This window comes from Hemitrygon akajei, chromosome 26, assembly GCF_048418815.1.
Source record: "Hemitrygon akajei chromosome 26, sHemAka1.3, whole genome shotgun sequence".
Taxonomy (NCBI): domain Eukaryota; kingdom Metazoa; phylum Chordata; class Chondrichthyes; order Myliobatiformes; family Dasyatidae; genus Hemitrygon; species Hemitrygon akajei.
The window spans coordinates 34,132,463-34,153,780 of NC_133149.1; the positions used below are offsets into that span (position 1 = coordinate 34,132,463).

Genomic DNA, 21,318 nt, shown 5'->3' on the forward strand with positions numbered 1-21,318 from the left:
GAATAGGATACCAATAAGAACTGACTAACAACTCAACCTTCAGAACAGCACAACAACAAAAAGATCTGAATCTCCAGAAAAATCAAAGAGTAAACTTTGACTGCAATGAGAAACTGGAACAGACAAATAAAACTATGTATAGTGAACTTTTATCCTGTGATGAAGTTTATTATAAGAATCAACAATTCAAACACAGCTAGACCTTCCATTGTAGCAAAGCCTCCCTAAACATTTCACAGACCAAGTACTCACATAAGCATCAGAAAGGTGAGAGAAGCAGAGCTGGATTTATTTTGAAAAGTCCTTCAGGGAGAAAGTTGGCATTGAAACCTCTGCAACAAACTGACACTGAGAATTGAACAGTACTGCTACACTGTTAGCACAAGTACAAGTTGCAGTGTGCTAGCAGCACATGGTTAGGTTTAAACGTTTAAGGATTACACACGGGAACTGGATTTGATCAATTAAGAACTTATAAGAGCACAAAATAAGAACGGAATTAGGCCCTGTAGCCCATCAAACCCGCTCTGCTACCAATAAGATCAGAGATGAACAGCCACAAGAACTCCATTTTTATCTGTTACCCCAACACATTGAAGACTTAACAAGTTAAAAGATGTCACCAAGTACACACAAGTCAGTTTTTTTTCTTTAGAATCCAAAGACTTGAAACTGTAAGTAGATTTAGAATCTGAATTTAATGCCTCAGAGGCAAGTCTGGCCAACATCTGGACTCAGGGCTGGGGTTCTGTGGGTAGCAGTTACGCAAGACAGTTGGACAATTTAAACAAATTCTCCCTCCCAACCCAGTATCAGATGCCAAAGCAGCTTTCCTTACAACAAGCACAAAGAATCAGTCAGCAGCACCAAGCAAGCTAAAATCTAAGGCTCAGACTGCTGCACAGCTTACCATAGGACCCACGTTTATGCTCATCACAATTGAATCTGGGCTTCTTTTGTTTGGACGAGCTCTCTGCATAACAGCAGAAATTAAAAAAAGAGAAAAAAGGGCGAGGGTGTGGGGAAATGTATGGAAACATGTAGATTCACAGCTTTTCTCACAGATAATGTTATACAAATATACACATACGCACATCAACACATAGTTACAAATTCTATTTGTACAGAGAGAGGAACTTTGACAAACCGGGTTAATGTACAATACATGAAAGGTTAAGAAATGAAAAGAATTATGCTCACAAAAAGCTGATAGCATAGGTGTAACACGTAGATGCACATCCCCCAGTGACCCAGCAGACCAGGTAGGTACATTCCAATACAATTTAGATACACATAAGCCAGCTAACTGTTAATGCAGAGGTTAAATAACAATTTGGTTATCAGCTGATTTTGCTGGATAAACTAACTGTGAAAGGCAGATTTGGGAATCCACAAGATACCATGACTACACAAAGCAAGAGCAGCGAGTCAGCTGCAAGCATTAAAACCACGCAGAAAAGCAGTCCCATCAACAAAGGCAATAACAATTTAAATCCAGCCGCATTTAAATCCTTGCTCATCAGAATACTCCATCACTAGTACAATTCAAGATACCGCACATTTGCAAAAAGATGACTTTATCAAGTATTTCAACCATCTACATCTCAAATAGTGAGGTAAACATCAGCTGCTTGATAGATTTGGGACATGTGTGAGAAAAACACAGTTTGAACCAAAGTGAAGCCATTTACTGAGCAAAAGTGCTCACTTATTCTGCTCAAAATGATATGAAGAGACAGCTACATTCCTCTTTCCTTCAGCATCTTTCTTTCTATAACATCACCTCCAGCCCTTCTGCCTTAGTAACACTCTTCAGAGCAAATTATGCTCAATTTGCCTCTGAATCCAATCATCATATCTAATGGTGAACAGTCACAGAAAGGAAATGTCATTGATGCATGATAGAGTATATTGTCATCAGAATCAATCAACGATTATGGGGATAAGATGCGAGAAAACTGATCGAGCCAAAATCCCCACTTCCCAACCCATCAAAGTTAAAACAACTGACCCCAGTTGAATTTGTGCTGATAGAATGTCTCAGTATATCTTACTGATTTCACATTATTTTGGGCAAAATCAGTCTACTCCATCAGTTGGGGAGCATACCAGGACCAAGGCAAATTCTGTGAACACATGACCAAACTTCACATTTTACCACTAACCCTTGGAACATCATATGCTGTCAGTATCCAGAGACACAGAAACAGAATTGCATTTTGTACAAATCAGTCAGTCCATGGCTGTAATGAAACACCCAATTTTCTGATAGTCTGCAGATATATAGAAGACCCAAGAGATAGGGGCTAATGGATACACACACATTCTTCCAAAACTCAGCACATTCCCTCCAGCCATGGACCACTAAACACTGCCAGGGCGGTGACCTGTTTGTTGAGAAAGAATAATTCATTCAAGAAACTCTGCAAAGATTTCTAACCAGAGTTTACACATTGAGCACCAGGGCAGTAAAGTGATGTGGTCGCATGTACTTATCAACTCTCTGCGGAAGCCCAAAGACATCCTGAACTATGTCTGAAACTATTGGGGATGAACATTCAGGTAATGCAGACCATTACTTAACAGTAAAAAGGCAGCAAATAAGAAAATTTAATAAAGCGAGGCTGTGATTTGAAGTTTACCATTTCACAAACTACAGACACATTTGTAAATAATCTCTATTCATTTCAAGGCTGGAATTGAAAATAACCCATCAATCCCATAAATGTCTTACCTGTTGGGTCAAACTCGTATAGAGGAGATTTTTCCGAGTTCTTTTTGTCATGCTTTTTGTCAGGCGACAGGTCCTTGTTCAGTATGCTTCCTTGCCTGTAACAAAGGACAGTTGATGCACTGACAGCTCATTCTTGGTACAGATATACAGCATACCTAGCACTCATTCAGCCTTAGATAATCTCTGGAATAAGAGACACAGGTTTTGTTCTGTGGTATAAACGCACATTCTTCTGTTCAGGAAAATAACTCACACCTTGCCCTAACTTAGTCTGTATCAAATTGAAACAGTTGCCAGAGAGAAGTGTGAAATCTTTACAGAGCAGAGGCAGCAAGAGTTGAAACAATGGTATTTATCTTTCCAATATACAACACACATTTAAGGTGAAGGCAAAAGAGAATACGAATGCTGGAACCCAAAACAGAAAACACAGCTGAAAGTGAATCTCTGTGTCACCTGGAAAGTCTGTTTAGGTCCCTGAATAGTGCCAAGGGAACTGTAAAAAATATAGAGCATGTTCTAGTCAACCTTTCAGGTCATAGCTTGTTTAAGGGTTAAATTTTCTTTACAGGTGGCCCGTTTTTCGAACGTTCGCTTTATGACACCTCGCTGCTACGAAAGATCTACATTAGTTACCTGTTTTCGCTAACATAAGGTGTTTTCACTCTTACGAAAAAAGGCAGACAAGCTCCTCCCCTGGAACTGCATTCTAGCCACCATTGCTTAAACACGTGTCGATTTATTTTGTGCATCCGTTAACAAGGTGAGTTCTAAGGTATCAGAAAAGCCTAAAAGAGCTCGTAAAGGTGTTACACTTAGTGTAAAACTAGACATAATTTAGCATTTTGATCGTGGTGAACGAAGTAAGGACATTATCCACGCGTTTAACTTGCCTGTGTCCACCATTCACACTACAGTATTTATACGCAATCTTGAGAGCTGCCGATGTTACTGTTGGTTCTGCTCGTAGCAAAGTGGTCTCTCTTAGTCGGCATCCAATAATGGATAAAATGGAAAAGTCTATTGCTTGAGGGGATTGATGGGTGTACAAAGCATGGTATTCCATTAAGCTATCTTATACTTAAGGAGAAATCAGTATTTTTAATAAGCTGAAACAGAAAGCACTGGACGATGGTGATGAAAGTGTTACGAAAGTGGAATTTAAAGGTAGTCACAGGTGGTTTGATCGGTTTCTGAGGCGAGGGCAGCTTCATAGCTTAAAGTTTACTGCAGAGAGTGCTTCCGCTGATACTGAAGCTGCCGAAAAGTTACCCGCAGAACTGAATAAAATAATTACAGAAGGTGGTTATTCATATAAGCAAGTGCTTAACTGTGACAAAACTGCAATTTATTGGGAAAAATTGCCAAGCACCCCAACCTCCAACGACTCAGCCTAACACACCATCATCAGTGTGCTCGCTATCTTCCCAATTCTAGTAAGTGAAACTACACTGTACATACATTATTTTTACTTTATATAGGCTGTGTATTTTTATGTGTTACTTGGTATGATTTGTTATTTGGTATGATTTGGCAGCTTCATAGCTTAAAGGTTACTGGAGAGACTGCTTCCACCACGTAGTGAGATTATACGCTACGCTAGACAGTGCTGCAATGATTGCAGAAAAATATTTAAACTTCATACAGGCTGTGTATTTATCATTTCATTCCTGCTTTTACTATATGTTACTGTTATTTTAGGTTTTATGTGTTATTTGGCATGATTTTGTAGGTTATTTTTTGGGTCTGCAAACGCTCACAATTTTTTCCCATATAACTAAATGGTAATTGCTTCTTCACCTTACGACATTCCGGCTTACGAACCATTTCACAGGAACGCTCTACCTTCGGATAGCAGGGGAAATCTGTACTATACATTTCTTTTTTAAAAAGGAACAACAGGGAATTGATAAGGTGGAAGAGTAACAATATTAACAGAAGACAATTTTCCAAGGACAGGAGGAATTTTAATAAAGACAATGGGGCAGTGAAAATAACATGGTTTGATCTAAAGAATGACAAAGGATGCAAGATTCTGGTGAGAGTTGTTTTCAGACTTGGTGATTCTGTTCTTTTTAATTTAGGGATACAGCGCAGAACAGGCCCATCTAGCCCAACAAGCCGCACAGCCCAGCAATCCACCTATTTAGCCCAAGCATAATCACAGGACTATAACCTCCTAACTGGTGGGTTAGTTTGGAACATGGGTGGAAACCGGAGCACCTGAAGGAAACCCACACGCCCACAGGAAGGACGTACAAATGCTTTACAGTTGGCATCAGAATTGAACTTCAAACTCTGACCCCTCTGAACTGTAATAGCGTTGTGCCAACCACTATGCTACTGTGGCACCTGTGGACTTGTGAGAAAGATGTACAAATACCAAGATTAGGGAAGCATGCAAAAAAAAAAGGTGCAGATGTACAGAAAATTTTAAATTTTCATACACTGGGAGAGGTAGGACAACTCCAGCAACAATGTCAATGGATTTCTAGAGAACATTACAGTTTTCTCAAACTATGTTTGAGAATTGGCAAAAACAGAAAAACTGGATTTTGTAAGTAACCAGAATTAGTCAATAATTTCATAAGTGAACATTTTATGAATACTTACCAAAATATGACTGAACAATATTGGATTTGAGAGACAGGAGGAGGAGGTGACTAATGAGGTTTTAACTTTTAGCAAGACAAAATTCAAAGGAATGCAAAATATGATGATTGTAGTAAACTGTTAATAAAAAAACCCAAAATAGAGAATTTTTCAAGAGGTACACTGCAAAGATTTTTTTATCCCCAAAAAAAATGATAAACAAGATGAACATATGGAAAAAAAGTGACTACCAAGCTAAAACATAATGGCTCACACAGGCAGTTAAGTTGAAATTTAACAGATTGGGAGAACTATAAACAAAACAAAGAACATTAGAAATTGTTGGAACGGTTAGCAATAATATTCCTCAAGCCTTTTCCATGATTCAATAAAATTACAATCTCCACATTCAAACATCTACTGATCTCATCCTTGAGTATATATTACTGAGCCCTGTCATCTGGAATAAAGCAATTCAAAAATTTAACAGTTTAAGCTAAGAAATCTATCTTTATTTCAGCAGTGGAAAACAGCATTTCAACATACATCCAGTGAAGTCAACTGAGATATTAGGCATTTTAACATAAAGAACCATTTTATCCTAGCTCTTTACAAACATGCCTGCGCACTATTTCTTTAAGGTATGGAGACCAAAACCGTACAAGCGTACCAGGTCCAAGTCCACCAAAGACTTAAGTAACCAGATAAAGGCTTCCTATTCTTATACTAAATGATCACTCCAATATAGACCAACATATCATTGGCCTTCCCAATATTTATTTTTGAGATTCTTGGTACACAGAAAAATAAAACCTGCTGCAAACCAATATTCAACTTTAAAATTTATTCTTCCAATCTTCCTACTGCATTACACTCCATCTTTCACTTTAATCTGCTTCCTGTGGTTAACATTTTGCTCCCCCTACCCAGATTACCTAATCACTTTGCTTTATACCATCAGAAAAGTTGAGTGCATTACAATGTCTCTTTGTTTAAGTCAAAGAAAAAGATTATGAATGGCTAAACCTTGAGCATTGTTCTTTACTGCACATCATCAATTCAACCTGCAAACCTGAAACCGGTCCAATTATTTCTACTCTATTTTCTGTCCATTAGTAATCAACAATCATTGCTAATAAATTAAGACTCATTCCATGAGCCTGATTCTTGCACAGCACCCTCTCACGACACCTCATCAAATACCTACTGAAAGTCCAAATACATCACATATACTACTTTGTCCTCAACTATATCACTAGCTTCATTCTCAATAAACATTCCCTGCCTGCCCCCACAAAACTCGACTCTATCAAATCATTTTATGACAGATCATGTAGTCATTAAAGGTGAGATAAAGAAATTAATATGGCATGAAAAGGACATTTGAGTAGAGATTTAAACAATGGCAAAAGTGAGTCATCATATGTCCTATAAATATACTGAAAAGAAAATGGACGAAAATAGGAATGAGACCCTTTTTTTAAAAACTAGCGCAAATAAGAATATAAATGTACAGTAAGGAAATGGCTGACTTGGGGAAACCACATCTGTTTCATCAAGACAAAATGCATGAGGAATAAACCTCTAAAAGGAACTTAATGAGCTGGATTTTCCACAAAAGCTGGCAGATGTTTGGATTTTGTTATTTAACTAGTGAGATGCTCCACAGTTCAAAGCGCAACTGCTCAACAATCCCAGAACTGGACTGTTTCTACAGATTTCCACAGATCTGCCACCACTCAGAGCAGGGAATTTACCCACGCTGCCAAGTTGAAAAGCACCCACAGATTTCAGTTGGATGAAACAGTAGCAGAGAGGATGAGAAAAACAAGATAATGTTTTTATTTGATTTAAAAAGGTTAATTAATTTTTATTTGCTAATTGTTTAGTGTTCCGAGTTTTTAAATTAAGTATTCTCATACTACTATTTTAATAATAATCTTTGAATGTTTGTGACCTTCACAGATATCTATTTAAACAACAGCTCTGATAATGGATGAGTCCAAGTGTGTGCGTCACACTGTCAAGCCAATTCATATGGCAGGGCATAGTTATTTTGCGCCACATTGAAACTCAACAAGGAAAAACTTGCCAGCAGAAAAATGCTTCAGGATCCCACCGGCGGAAGACAGTTTAATCAACTCACCAGTCCACTGCAGATTCTCTTCAGCTAAGAAATTAGCCCAAGTAATAAAAGTCTTTGGGATATACAGTTGCAAGAAAAAGTTTGTGAAACCTCTGTAATTACCTGGTTTTCTACATTACTCATAAAATGTGGTCTGATCTTAATCTAAGTCACAATAATAGACAAACAACATGCCTAAACTAATAACACAAACAATTGTACTTTTCATGACTTTATTTAACACATTGTTTAATCATTCACAGTCCAAGCGGGAAAAAGTATGTGCGCCTGTGTATTTAATAACTGGTTGAACCTCCTTTAGCAGCAATAACCTCCACCAAACATTTCATGTAGCTGCTGATCAGGCTTGCACAACAGTGAGAAGGAATTTTAGAACATTCCTCCATACAAAACAGTTTTAGTTCCTCAATATTTCTGGGTACCTTGTATAAACAGCCCTCTTCAGGTCAGGCCACAGTATCTCAATTGGGTTAAGGTCGAGACTCTGACTTGGCCATTCCAAAGCACAAATTTTCTTCTTTTTACACCATTCTGTTGATTTACTCATGTTTCAGATCATTGTCTTACTGCATCATCCAACTTTTGTTGAGCTTCAGGTGACGGACTGCTACCCTGACATTCTCCTGTAAAATGTCTTGATACAACTTTGAATTCATTGTTCCCTCAACGATTGCAAGCTGTCCAGGCACTGCTGTAGCAAAGCAGCCCCAAACCATGATGCTCCTTCCACCATGCTTCACAGTTGGGATGAGGTTTTGGTGTTGGTGTGCCGTGCCCTTTTTTCTCCAAACATAGCAGTGTGCATTTCTGCCAAAAAGTTTCAACTTTTGTCTCACTTGTCCACAGAACACTGTCCCAGAAACATTGTAGAACATCCTGGGGGTCTTTTGCAAACTTGACATGTGCAGCAATGTTTTATTTTTGGAGAACAGTGGTTTCCTCTGCGGTGTCCTTCCATGAACATCATTCTTGTTCAGTGTTTTTCTTATGGTGGACACATGGACAGAGACTTTAGCAAGTTCTAGGGATTTCTGCAGGTCTTTTGCTGTTACCATTGGGTTCTTTTTCACTTTCTTCAGTATTGCACATTGGGCTCTTAGTGGGATCTTTGCAGGACACCTACTCCTAGGGACAGTAGCAACATTACTGAATTTCCTGCATTTGTAGACAATTTCTCTTACCGTGGACTGATGAACACTTGGGTCTTTAGAAATGCTTTTGTAGTCTTTTCCTGCTTCATGTATCTTTACAATTCTTCTTCTTCTTAGGTTCTCTGAAATTTATTTTGATCAAGGTGTGGTGCACATAAACAGATCTTTCTTGAGAAGAGCAGGCTTTGTCAGTAGCCTAACTGTTGTTTTTATAGGGCAGGGCACCTACTCTTCACAAACTCTTTTGAACCTAGACTGATTGTTTAAATGGTGTAGTCAGTATTGACAAGTAGTAGTATAATTGTTTGTGAATTATTAGTTTAGGCAAATTATGTTTGTCTATTATTGTGACTTAGATGAAGATCAGACCAGATTTTACAAATAATTAATGTAGAAAACCGGGTAATTGCATAGGGTTCACAAACTTTTTCTTGTAGCTATAATAGCTTCTACTCCTGGTATAATGATAGGAAAGAAAATTACAAATGCCTTTGTCATCATTCCCCAAACCTTAGTTTGAGGAATGTCAAATGGCAGACGATGTCAGATCCTCCACGGATACAAAATTAATAGGATAAACTATGGCAAAGTTTCTTCAGTCTGGGAAGAGCAAATTGCAATATTGTTTAAATAATAAGAAATCAGGATCAAGTACTATGGTGGAGCAAAAAAATTTCAGGGTTCTCATACACAAATACAAATGAAAAATAACTGAAATGGTAATTGAACGTGCATCTTAGCTCAAGCTTCACGAATTCAAAGGAAGATTTAAGCTGAAGTTGTCCAAAGTTAGATACCATTCCAAAGTGTGTGCAACCCCAGGCATTACACCTTGGAACAGAAATACTGCCACAAAAGAGGTATAATGCAAATTCACCAGAGTCACCAGGTTGCATAAACTTTTCTTGTATTTCATTGAGTAGAGAAGATCATAGACAATTCAAATAAGATCCTTAAAATGTTTAAAAGGATTGAGCAAATTGGACAGAAAATATCTTTCTGAATGAATCCAGCACACGGTGACAGAATCTTAGAATTAGGGCCAGGGCATTCAGGAGTGATTTCAGAAAACTGTTCTTCACACAAACAATAGCAAGAAACTCAGAATTCCTTTCCCAAACAGGCTATGGATTGTTTGTTCGGCAAGAATCTTTAGACAAGGAGAAGGATGAGGAAAACAAGCTGAGCTACAGTTCAAGCAAATGATGGAAGATTGAGGGTAAATGGCCTCCAGGTGACCCTATGTTCTGATAAGCTTTTTTTAAAAAATATAGTTTTAGCTGTACTTTGATTTTTATTCTGCTGCTGCAGCTTCAGATGATCGATAAACCACTAAACACATGTAAAAAGACCTGTAGAACATGTTAGATCTTACCTGGCTTCACTTCCTGTTCATACCATTTTCACCACTGCGAATACATTATGGTAAATGCATAATATTACGGTGATTTAATCTTATCAAAGCCTTTCAAATTTTAACATCTGCATCATATTTTTACAGAAAATATTTTTCTAAAGAATTCCAATTTCTCTGGTCTCTTTGTAAACAAAACTTCTGAACTCTGGGATAATGTCAATGAGTTTCCTCCTACAACATTCAAAACTAGACACACCTAAAAGTTGCCAGTTAGTAATTTGTATGGGTTTCAAGCTGCTTTTTGTTTTTAAAAAGTTTATTCATAAAAAGCGGGCTTCATTGATAAAGGAACGATCCCAATACCCCCAAGACAGTCGTGGTAAACCCCTGAAATCTCTCCCATAGTGCTGTTGAGTAGAGATTTCCAGGAATCTGACTCAGCAATGGAGGAAAGGCAATACATTTCCAAACAAAAAATAGATTGAGAATTGAGTAGAGACTCACAGACAGTGGTGTTAACATGCATCTTCTGCTCTTTCATTCAAGCTATTAGAGATCCCAGGTCAGGCAGGCAATGATGAAAAGCTTTGGTGAGTTACTGCAGAACATTTGGTAGATGGCACATACTAGAGTGAACACTGAATGCAGTACATGTTGCGAATACATTGCCAAGGAGGCTGCCTTATCCTAGATAATATCAAGAATTAGATTCTCCAGGAGCTGTGTTCACTCAGACACCTCCTAAATATATATATATATATATATATATAACTACATCATGTGGCCTTACTACTTGCAAGTTTTGTAGCTGAAACTGCAAATCTTTGCTTCTTAAACCAAAAGACCATATGCATCTTTCACCACATCAGGGTCAGGTTTAATATCACTGGCATATATCATGAAATTTGTTGTTTTGCGACAGCAGCACTTAGCAGCAATAATAAACACCATAAATTACAACAAGAAATTTTATATGTGTACAATTATATAATAAATTAATTATATATATTTATTAAATAAGTGGTGCAAAAAGAGAGGGGAAAATAGTGAGGTCATGTACATGGGCTCATTGTCCATTCAGAAAATTGAGAGCAGAGGGGAAGAAGCTGTTACTAAGACACCAGGTGTGGGTCTTCCTGCTTGTGTACCTCCTTGATGGTAGCAATGAGAAGAGGGCATGCCCTGGTGGTGGGGGTCCTTAATGATGAATGCCACCTTTTTGAGGCATCACCTTTTGAAGTTGTCCTGGATGCTGGGGAGGCTAGTGGCCATGAAGGAGCTGCCAGTTAACTTTCTGCAGCTTTTTCCAATCCTGCACCATGGCCCTTCCGTGCCAGGTGGTGATGCAACCAGTTAGAATGCTCTCCACAGTCCATCTGTAGAAATTTGCGAGAGTCTTTGGTGACAAACCAAATCTTCTCAAACTCCTAATTTAATTTTGCTGCGGTTGCGCCTCCTTTGAAATTGCATCAATATGCTGGAACCAGGATAAATCTTCAGCGACGTTGATACCCAGGAACTTGAAACTGCTCACTCTTTCCACTGTTGATCTCTCTGAGGGCTGGTGTGTGCTCCCTCAATCTCCCCTTCCTGAAGCCCATAATCAATTCCTTGGGCTTCATGACATTGAGCACAAGGTTGTTATTACAACATCACTCAACCAGCTGATCTCTCTCACTCCTGCATGCCTCCTCGCCACCAGCTGAAATTCTACCAACAAATCCCAGCCTTGTGTGTGATGCCCATAATCAGAATCAATACTACAATAAAGAAAAGCAGCGAACACCTAACCGAGTAAATTTGAAAAAATGTATTCAGGGACTGTGATTATCCAATATTAAAGATTTATTTGGACCTATAGACAAGTTTATTACCAACTTTTCCAATTTCATTAGTTGTGTCACATTCTCCATATTTTGCCAACTATTGTTTCTCCTAAACTTGAATTCCCTTTTTTTCTGGTCTTGTAATAGAGCAAGCCATACAGGAGGTAAAGAAATCAGGGTAGGGAACTAGGCAGGGATCTCAGAGAGAATTCTAATTATACGTACAAGTTGCTAAGCCTTCTAATTGCTGCCTGGACAGTCTGGGATGGCCAATCACTTTCACCCATTGTGTCGAGAGCTCTTACCTGGGAAGTCTTCTGCTGGGAAACCTGGAATTAAAGAGACCAGCTCAAGTTAGAGTGCTCAGTGTTTTCACAGAGAAACTTGACCAATTCCATTTGTTCAACATTGAAGCCTCAAGTTAATACATAACATCAATCAACTGCATTTGTGCCAGTTTTTTTTCCACAAAAAGGTTATTCAGTTAAACCCAATCCCTCTAGGACTGCCAATGTTTTTTTTAATCTAACTTGTCAGTATTTATCTAATACTCTTAATTATCAAAGCTGATTCCACCGGCTCTTGTATCAAAACAACTTGGATCCAAAAAAAACTTGCAACAGAAGCAGCTCTCCAAACCCTTTTAGAGCACAGAATGAAGTGATTCAGCTCATTGGGTCCATCCAAGTTCCCAACAACACTATCCCATCAACCTATTCCAACAACCTCCATTTCACAGAAGCCCCACATCTCACTTGACCACTGGTTGCCAGCTGATTACCACTTAGTAATATCAGAGAGGCAATTTGCAGTAACCAATAACCTACTAGCTTGCTTTTGGAATGTGAAAGGAAACCTCGTGCCTTGTAGCAACCATGCATTCACTGGAAGAACATACATACTCCACGAGAACAGCCAATGTGAATGTCAAACTAGATCCTTGAAACTGTAAAATGGCAGCATTATCTGCTGCAATACTTTGGCCCGTTTCAATGCACTTCACTGTTTACTGAGCCTTCTTCTACTAGTATTTATCAATTTGTGCAACACATACAATGCTGGAGGAACTTAGCAGGCCAGGTAGAATCTATGGAAAAGAGTACTGTACAGTCAACATTTCAGGCCGAAATCCTTCAGCAGGGCAAATTTAACAACTTGCAATATGATGTTCAATTCTTGACCTTCTCTGCTTTTGGAACAACTAATTCACCAGCCTCTCTACATAAATGAAGTCTATCAGCCATAGTCTCTAACAAATCTAACAAAAACACTTCCTCAAGCATAGTGGTCAGAATAATTCACAAAACTAAAACGTTTCCATAACTTCAATGGTACAAGGTACTCAATGGTCTTAGTTCAAGCTTATTGTCATTCAACCGTATATATGTATACTTTCAAACAAAATAACATTCCTCCAGACCAAGGTGCACAACACAGTAAATAAGTGAACTAATGATTCAATACATTCTTCTACTTGTTTTACATGCATACAAACAGGGGACCTATGGCAATTTTGAAATAGTACCCTTTAGACAGAAGAACAATTTTCTTACTATTTGGAACTTTCTGGCATTAAATTTCATCTGCCATGTATCAACCTATTTTGTTAGCCTTGCTGAAGCCTGCTACAATGCATGTAACCGTCTATATCCAAGTTTAGTTGAGTCTGCAAATATTGAAACTTTGTCCTGTATAATGCAAGTACAGGACACTAATGCTGTAAAGATCTGTGGTCCTGATACAACTACACTGGAGCACCACTTCCAGTCCAAAAACAACTAATTACTCACAATAATTTTCTGCTTTCTATATATTTGCCAATTTTACATCCACACTACCACAGTCCTTTTATCCCAAGGGTTTCAATTTGACTAGTCTTTTATATCGCACATTTTATCAAATGCCTTCCAAATACCACAAACATGCCTCTTCAACCATTGCTGAACACTTTAAAAACTCAAGTTATAGAAGCTTAGTTTCCACCATGAAATCAGTGTCAATAAATTTCCCTTTACTTTATCAAAAAAAATCTTATTCTAACATTAGTAGCTAAAAAAGTTAACCCATCATTGGGACAAGGCTGGGACTGGCCAAAAGTTGTTCAATTTATTCATTCTTTTCTCCACTTCATGCACCAATCCAAAACTCAAGGATGGAAAGACTGTGACAAGAGCCCAATGATTTCCAATTTTAATTCTATTTGTAATCCAGGCAGTAATATTTCTCTACTGTGAGAATTGCCACGCCTCTCCAAGTGTGACACTATTCAACTTGGACTCCACTTTTCAAGGATGACACAGAAATACTGGGAAAGGTGCATAAAAGGATTTACTAAAATGATAGCAGAACCTGGAGGTTATACCCATCAAGAAAGATTTAACAGACTGAATTACTGTTCTCCAGAAATAAAAAGCCCAAGGGCTGGCCTTGAAGATTGAGTTTGATGAGTATGATAGAGTAGGTCATTACATTGAATAAGGAGCAGCAATCAGCCACTTTGCCCCTCAAGCCTGCTCAGCCATTTAAAATCTTGGTTGATAGGACTTAGAATATGGAACAATACCATATAGAAATAGGCCATTTGGCCCATTTGCCTGTGCTGACCATGATACTCATCCAATTTCTCTACACAGTGTCCTTATCATTCCAGTCCCTGCGTTTGTCTAAATACCTCTTAAATTTTGCTATTTTATCTGTTTCCATCTCTCCTGACAGTGCATTCCAGCCACCTACCAAACCCTGTGTAAAAAAAAACTTGCCTTGCACATCTCTTTCAAAAACCTTCCTCTTTTCACCCAAAACCTGTGCCCTGAGATATGTGATATTTACACCCTCAGCAAAAGACCAACTAACCTATCCATAACTCTCATAATTTTTATATACTATCACATTGTGCCTTAGAACTCTGGACATTAAGATCCAGGTCTATCTAACCATCTCATAGTTAATACACTCCACTCCAGGCAATATCCTTGTGAATTTCTCCTGCACCTTCTCCAAATCTTCCATGCCTTACGGTATAGCAACCAGAACAGCACATAATACGCTAAATCACGGGTTCCCGGCCTTTTTTATGCCATGGACCAATACCATTAAAGCAGGGGGTCCTTGGACCCCAGGTTGGGAACCTCTGCTCTACATGTAGCCTAATAAAACTTTTATACAGTGGTAGAACAACTTCGAACTTTTATGCCCAATGCCCTAATTTGCCTTGCCTTTAACTTTGACTAACCTTTCACACCCATCCCCAGCTTACCTACCTACTCCCCCCATAAAACAGCCAAAGTATCTGCTTCCAGCATCCAAAGACCCACCACCTTCAAGAGAAAATGGCTTCACCACATCTATACCAAATGCACTGAGCCCTCCCCACTTTTTTAATGTTCTCCACAAGCTCAATTTTCCCACAAGAGGAAACTATCTCTGCACATCCACACTGTCAAAATGCTGTAAAATTTTATGTTGCCTCACTGAGTCTTCTCAACCCTGGAATTCAGAACATTCAGAGGAGAAACACAAAAGCTCAAAATACCCTGACTCACAAGATAATCTACCTATTTTAGGTGTTCATCCATTTAAAGCTTAACTGGACTGCTTCTACACATTAATGTCCTTCTTTCCACAAAGAGCTCACTGCTGTACACTGTATTCTACTTTTGTATCCATTACTCAAGATGTTGTAGGAAGTTGTTTCCACTTATGGGAATGTCCAGAAATAGGGATCATATACAAAATGATGCACAGGTAGCTCCAATAGAGAATTCAGCAAAAGCATCTTTATCAGACAGCAGCGAATCACTCTGATGCATTTAAATGAAACAAATAATAAGAGGCGTACCCAAAGGGAGATATTTTAAAAAAGTTAGGTGAGAGCCAGTTTGTCTGAAGCATAATTGGCCTGGTTTCTTGCAAAGAAACTATGCAATACTTACAGATTCAAAAGCAAAATCCGCTAAAATCGTCTATTGAACTGCTACTGCAAAGTTCAAGATAGCTATTGCAAACAGGATCTCCGTATAAGCCTGCATTCAGTACCTGTGGAACATGGCCCAGTGAGTTAATTATGGGAAGTTCAGCGTGAGTGGTGATAAGGAAAAAGAAAATGGCAAGTTCCTCTCCTTGCTGATCTGGCCTATTCCGCTCGCCACACTGCAACATCCTGCCTGATGCTAGGAGATGCAGCTGTTGCTTTCTGTGTATTGATCGCAATATAAAGCTGCAGTGAGATAGGCTGCAAAGAAATCCTACATTGATCTGAAAGAAAATACTGAAGCTAGCTTTCGAAGATGGAAGGTGTGGTATATTACTACACAGTCACGTTATCACATTGACTACTGGAGGTACTGTATTTATAAGCTCAACATAAACACAGAAGGTGAACAGTTCTGATGATTGATTTAAAATCTAAGTTATTTTCCACACAAAAAAACAGGAGAGCATTGAGTAAGTGTGGTAGGGAATGAAAGTCAAAACAGCTGTCTAAACTGCCAGTAACTGAGGAGATGAGCAGATAGTCAGGGCAGGGAAAAGAATCTGCAAAGGCATGATAAATGTGACCCCACCCTCAGGCTGCACAATTGAGTCCCACAGTCTAAAATCCGACACAAACAAAACCACAAGCGCCAGAGCCTTTTATTTGCATTGCAAGTTCGCAACTTATCCTAAAATTCTTTTTTACCTTAAAAAAAAGGACACAACTGGTCTAGAATAAGGTATTTGAAAAATTACAACTGCTTGAAAATTATCTTGAAATTTCAAATGAGTTATATTCCGTAAGAGAATCTGGTAAAATAGCAAGAGTTCAACAAAATGTTGCTGTAAGGAAGTGCGTGATTCTTATCATCGTATGCCTACAGATACAGCAAATTGAGCAAAAATAGGTTCGACTATAACTCACCTAAAATTACTTAAGAGGCACAGATAACTTACATTTGCACCATTTTGCATCCACTAGGAGAGTTCATAAAGAGATCATGATAGGAAATAGGCAAAGCACTTGATAAATACGTCTGTTAATTAAATCATCCCCTAGCAGAATGCATTGAAAAATAGATATCAAGTGAAGTCAACAGATATCTCTTCCCTGCATCAGCAGTTAAATGGCGGGACATGCACCGCTTACCCGATCAATCAGACCTAGCTATTTTCATCCTAACATAGTTCATAACAGGCTCAGTGTGAGGCAAGTTCCAACCACAGGCTCTTCATGGTGTAGATTCAGAGCAGGCTAAAGGGAGGCCATGGCAGCCTGCGCCCTGCCCTCACTATATACTCGCGTGCCAACAGTGACGGAGACAGTGCTGATCTCGCACACACGCCTCACCGAGCAATCTCGCACAGCTTCTCCAGTCATATCTTTAAAGGGCAATGTCTTGTCAAGAGCCTAGTAAGCCCTAACATGCGTTACAAAAAAAATTCACAGTCACTGCCATTACATCTGCTTTGTGCGACAAATCACCACAACCCTCATAAGCACTAATGAAGTAACAAATATTGAGAGCTAAAGTACTGCAGTAAGCATGAAATTACCAGAAGTACTAATAGCTTCAGGGAGCAATTGTTGAGAGGGGTAAAATGGGAGGATTCATGATTCAGGTCCACAATCCTGTTATGCATCTTCTGTCTCTATGACAGCTGTTGGAACTTCTTATTCACAACAAATTCACTATTATTCAACTGTTACTGGGGGGAGAATAGGGAGTGTAACAGGATAATGTGCATATGAAAAATTGTATGTGGAGAAAATTTAAAGATCAGGCAAGTGCGAAGAATTAAATTAAAAAGAAACAAAGGGAGAGACGAGAGACAGAGAGCAGAAGCCACATTGACAAGCCACAGAAAATGTGAATGGTGTAGTGACAGCATGATAGTAGGAGCAACACAAAGAACAAACTGAAGAATGTCATTCAGCCCCTCGCCTACCAATCAGCATTTTTTCTGCCTTTGGTCTATAACCCTTAATGCAAATCCCCTGTTCTGAAAGTCATTAATCTGAAATGTTGTGGAGAGAGAGAAATTGAGCCAAAAGTTACCCAGCCTGTTGAGTGTTTCTAGCATTTTGCTTTTATTCCAGTGATCTTTCAATCCACTAGATTTAGGTCTTTTTCCAAATTCCCTTTTCTTCATCAGCTTCTAGATTTGGGACTTGAAGAGAACGAACAAAATGGACAGAAGGGAAAGGAGAGATAAGTGAAGGAAAGGAAGCAATAGGAACAGATACTGAAGAACAAAACAAACTTATAAAACTAAAATGCTAAATTTTATAAAGTATTTCCCAATAGTAAAAAACATTTTAAGAGCTACATTCTTTTATGGTTTTTGCATTCCCCCCCCCCCCCCCACCCTGTTTGCAATATACCGATCCATGTCTTAAAAAGGCTGGTAATTACTCTGCCACTTTGCAATGCCTTACTTAAGGCAACTCACATTTAAATTGTTATAAGTGAATTACTTATCATAGGCCACACTGCTATAATCAACATACAACAGAAGAAAACAAAATTGTGTTGACAGAAAATTGAATAAAATTTGTTCATCAGAGAATGTTTGTGTCTTTCAAATCAAAAGATTGAAAAGTATTTGGATGTAGATATTCTATCATGCAGACACAAAAAAAAGAATTCCACTCTCTGAAACAAACACTCAGCAGGTCAGGTAGTACATGTGGAGAACAACAGCAGTAGTATTAGAGATTAACAGCCACTCTGCCAATGTAAAGTCATCAGGTGTTCTGGCAAGTTGTCAATCTAAAACTTTAACATTGCTTCCTTTTAAACTTTTTTCACGTTCCTGATATGTGCAGTATTTTGCATTGGGCAGATAGAAATTTAGTAGGGAACTCTAGAATTTTTGTTTTGAAATTGAATTCCAATTCTATATAAATTTCTGCAGTATTTTGAAGTAACATTTAAATGGAGATTCATATGCTGGATGGCATGAATTAGCAGCTTTGCTAGGAATGGCCACTAACGGGGATAGTGGGACAGGGGATGGTAGTGAAGGAATCAAAAGTACATATTGCAAAGCATGCTAACTGATGACATCCAATTTGCCAAAAGAAGCAAACTGCAATTCATTCCATTGCTCTAAGTGGGTGTTCAATGGGTTGCCAAATCCAATGACATGCAGAATCTTTATTTCCTCTCTTCATAATTTACTGGACACCCAAATCATAAGCGTCACGACTTAACAGCAAACAAACCATCTGACCTCCATCCCAGTGAAACTTTCTTCCTAGTTGACAAACCCCTCAGTGGCCACTCTCCTCCAGTCCAAAATGACATGAGCTAACAAACTAGAGGAATGAATTTAAAACCCAACAGAATATCCTGGGATTTAAATTTTAGTCAGCTGAACAAAACTGGAATCAAAAGCTGAAATCAGTTGTCTCAGTCATGAAACTGGACATGGAAATACCAATGCCCAAGAATGGAAAAGCCAACAAAAAGTAATGGACATAGCAAGGACCTCCCCACCACTGAGCACATCTACAAGGAGCACTGCCACAAGAAAGCAGCATCCATCAAGGAGCCACAACATCTAGGCTATGCTCTCTCCTCGCTGCTGCCATTGAGAAAGAGGTACAGAAGCCTTAGGTCCAACACCACCAGGTCCAGGAAGAGCTACTACCCTTCAACCATCAGGCTCCTGAACCAGCATAGATAGCTTCTCTCCTGAACTCTGAACTGATTCGACGACCTATGGACTCGCTTTCAAGGACTCTACAACTCATGTTGTATGTACTTATGTAGGCACATAGATATTTGCTTCCTTACTTGCTTAGATTGCATCTGTGCCATGGAGAGCATCTGGCCCAGATGGGGTACCTGACCGAGTACTGAAGATCTGTGCTATTCAGCTGGCTGGAGCATTTACTGATATTTTTAACCTCTTGCTTTGGTAGTCTGAGGTACCCACTTGCTTTAAGCAGGCTTCAATTATACCAGTGCCCAAGAACATGGTAACCTGCCTCACTGGCTATCATCCAGTAGCACTTAGCACTGAGATGAAGTATTGTGAGGTTGGTGATGAAGCACGTCAACTCTTGCCTGAGGAGTGACTTGGATCTGCTCCTATTTGCCTATTGGCACAAGTCAATGGCAGATACATTTAATTGGCTCTTCATTCAACCCTAGAACATCTGGACAGTGAAGATCAGGATGCTCTTCATTGACTACATCTCTACATTCAACAGTATCATCCCCTCAAAACTAATCAACTCCAAAACCTAGGCCTTAATACCTCCTTGTGCAACTGGATCCTTGATTTTCTCATTTGCAGACCCCAGTCAGTTCAGATTGGCAACATCTCCTCCACAATCTCCATCAGCACAGGTGTACCACAAGGCTGTGTGTTTAGCCCTTTGCTCTACTTGCTTTATGGTTATGACTGAGAGGCCAAGGGCAGCTCTAATGCCATATTTAAGTTTGCTGACGACACCACTGTTGTTGGCCCAATCAAAGGTGGTGACAAATCAGCATATAGAGGGAAACTGAAAATCTGTCTAAATGGTGCCACAACACCTTCTCACTCAATGTCAGCAAAACCAAACATCTGATTATTGATTACAGGAGGAAACTGGAGGTCCATGAGCCAGTCCTCAAAGGGAATCAGAGGCGGGGAGGGTGAGCAAATTTAAATTCTTCAATATTATCTTTTCAGAGAATCTGTTCTGGGTCCAGCACATAACCATCATTACAAAAAAGGTACGGCAGTAGCTATACTTCTTTAGAAGTTTGCACAGATTCAGCATGTCATCTAAAATTATGACAAACTTCTATAGATGTGCAATATAGACTATACTGACTGGCTGCATCACAAGTAAGTGAACACCAATGCTCTTGAACAGAAATACCTTCAAAAAGTAGTGGATACAACCCAGTCTATCACAGGTAGAGCCTTCCTCACCATTGAGCACATTTACAAGGAGTGCTGTTACAGGAAAACAGCATTCAACATCAAGGAACCCCACCTTCCAGGTCATCTCTCATCTCACTGTTGCCATCAGGAAGATACAGGAGCCTCAAGTCCCACACCGCAAGGGTCAGTAACAGTTATTACCCCTCAACCACAAGGCTTTTGAAGCAGAGGGGATAACTTCACTCACCCCAACACTGAACTGATTCCACAATCTATGGACTCACTCTTAAAGGACTCTACAACTTTTGCTCCTAATATTTGTTGCTTATTTAGTATTATTATGTTTTTTTCATATTTGCAGTTTGTTATTTTCAGTACATTGGTTGTTTAGTTTTATCATTTATATCAACTATCAATGCCTGCAAGAAAATGAACCTTAGGGTAGTATACGGTGTCACATATACTTTGATAATAAATTTACTTTAAACTTTCATCTTCATTGCTTATCAGTTTTTGCGTAGTTTTTCACTGATTCTATTGGATTTCTTTGTTCTACTGTAAATGCCTGCTAGAAAATGAATTACAGGGAAGCATCTGATTACATAGGCGTACTTTGAACTTTGAGAATGGCACGTAGACTTCTGTGGTTTGTC

General features: G+C 38.9%; 1 protein-coding gene across 6 annotated transcripts in view; it reads right to left on the reverse strand.

Annotated features, from left to right (window-relative positions):
* LOC140716840 (rho guanine nucleotide exchange factor 12-like) overlaps positions 1 to 21,318 on the reverse strand; it is a 144,701-nt gene that overhangs the window by 92,572 nt on the left and 30,811 nt on the right. The window contains exons 2-4 of one of the 6 annotated variants that reach the window (XM_073029799.1): positions 12,112 to 12,135; positions 2,735 to 2,829; positions 911 to 973 (exon numbers count right to left, since the gene is read on the reverse strand). In XM_073029799.1, the coding sequence (XP_072885900.1) occupies positions 911 to 973; positions 2,735 to 2,829; positions 12,112 to 12,135 (182 nt within the window). Of the gene's footprint in view, positions 1 to 910; positions 974 to 2,734; positions 2,830 to 12,031; positions 12,136 to 21,318 lie in introns of those variants that run through there. The other 5 variants (XM_073029798.1, XM_073029800.1, XM_073029802.1 and 2 more) reach the window with 5 other exon arrangements.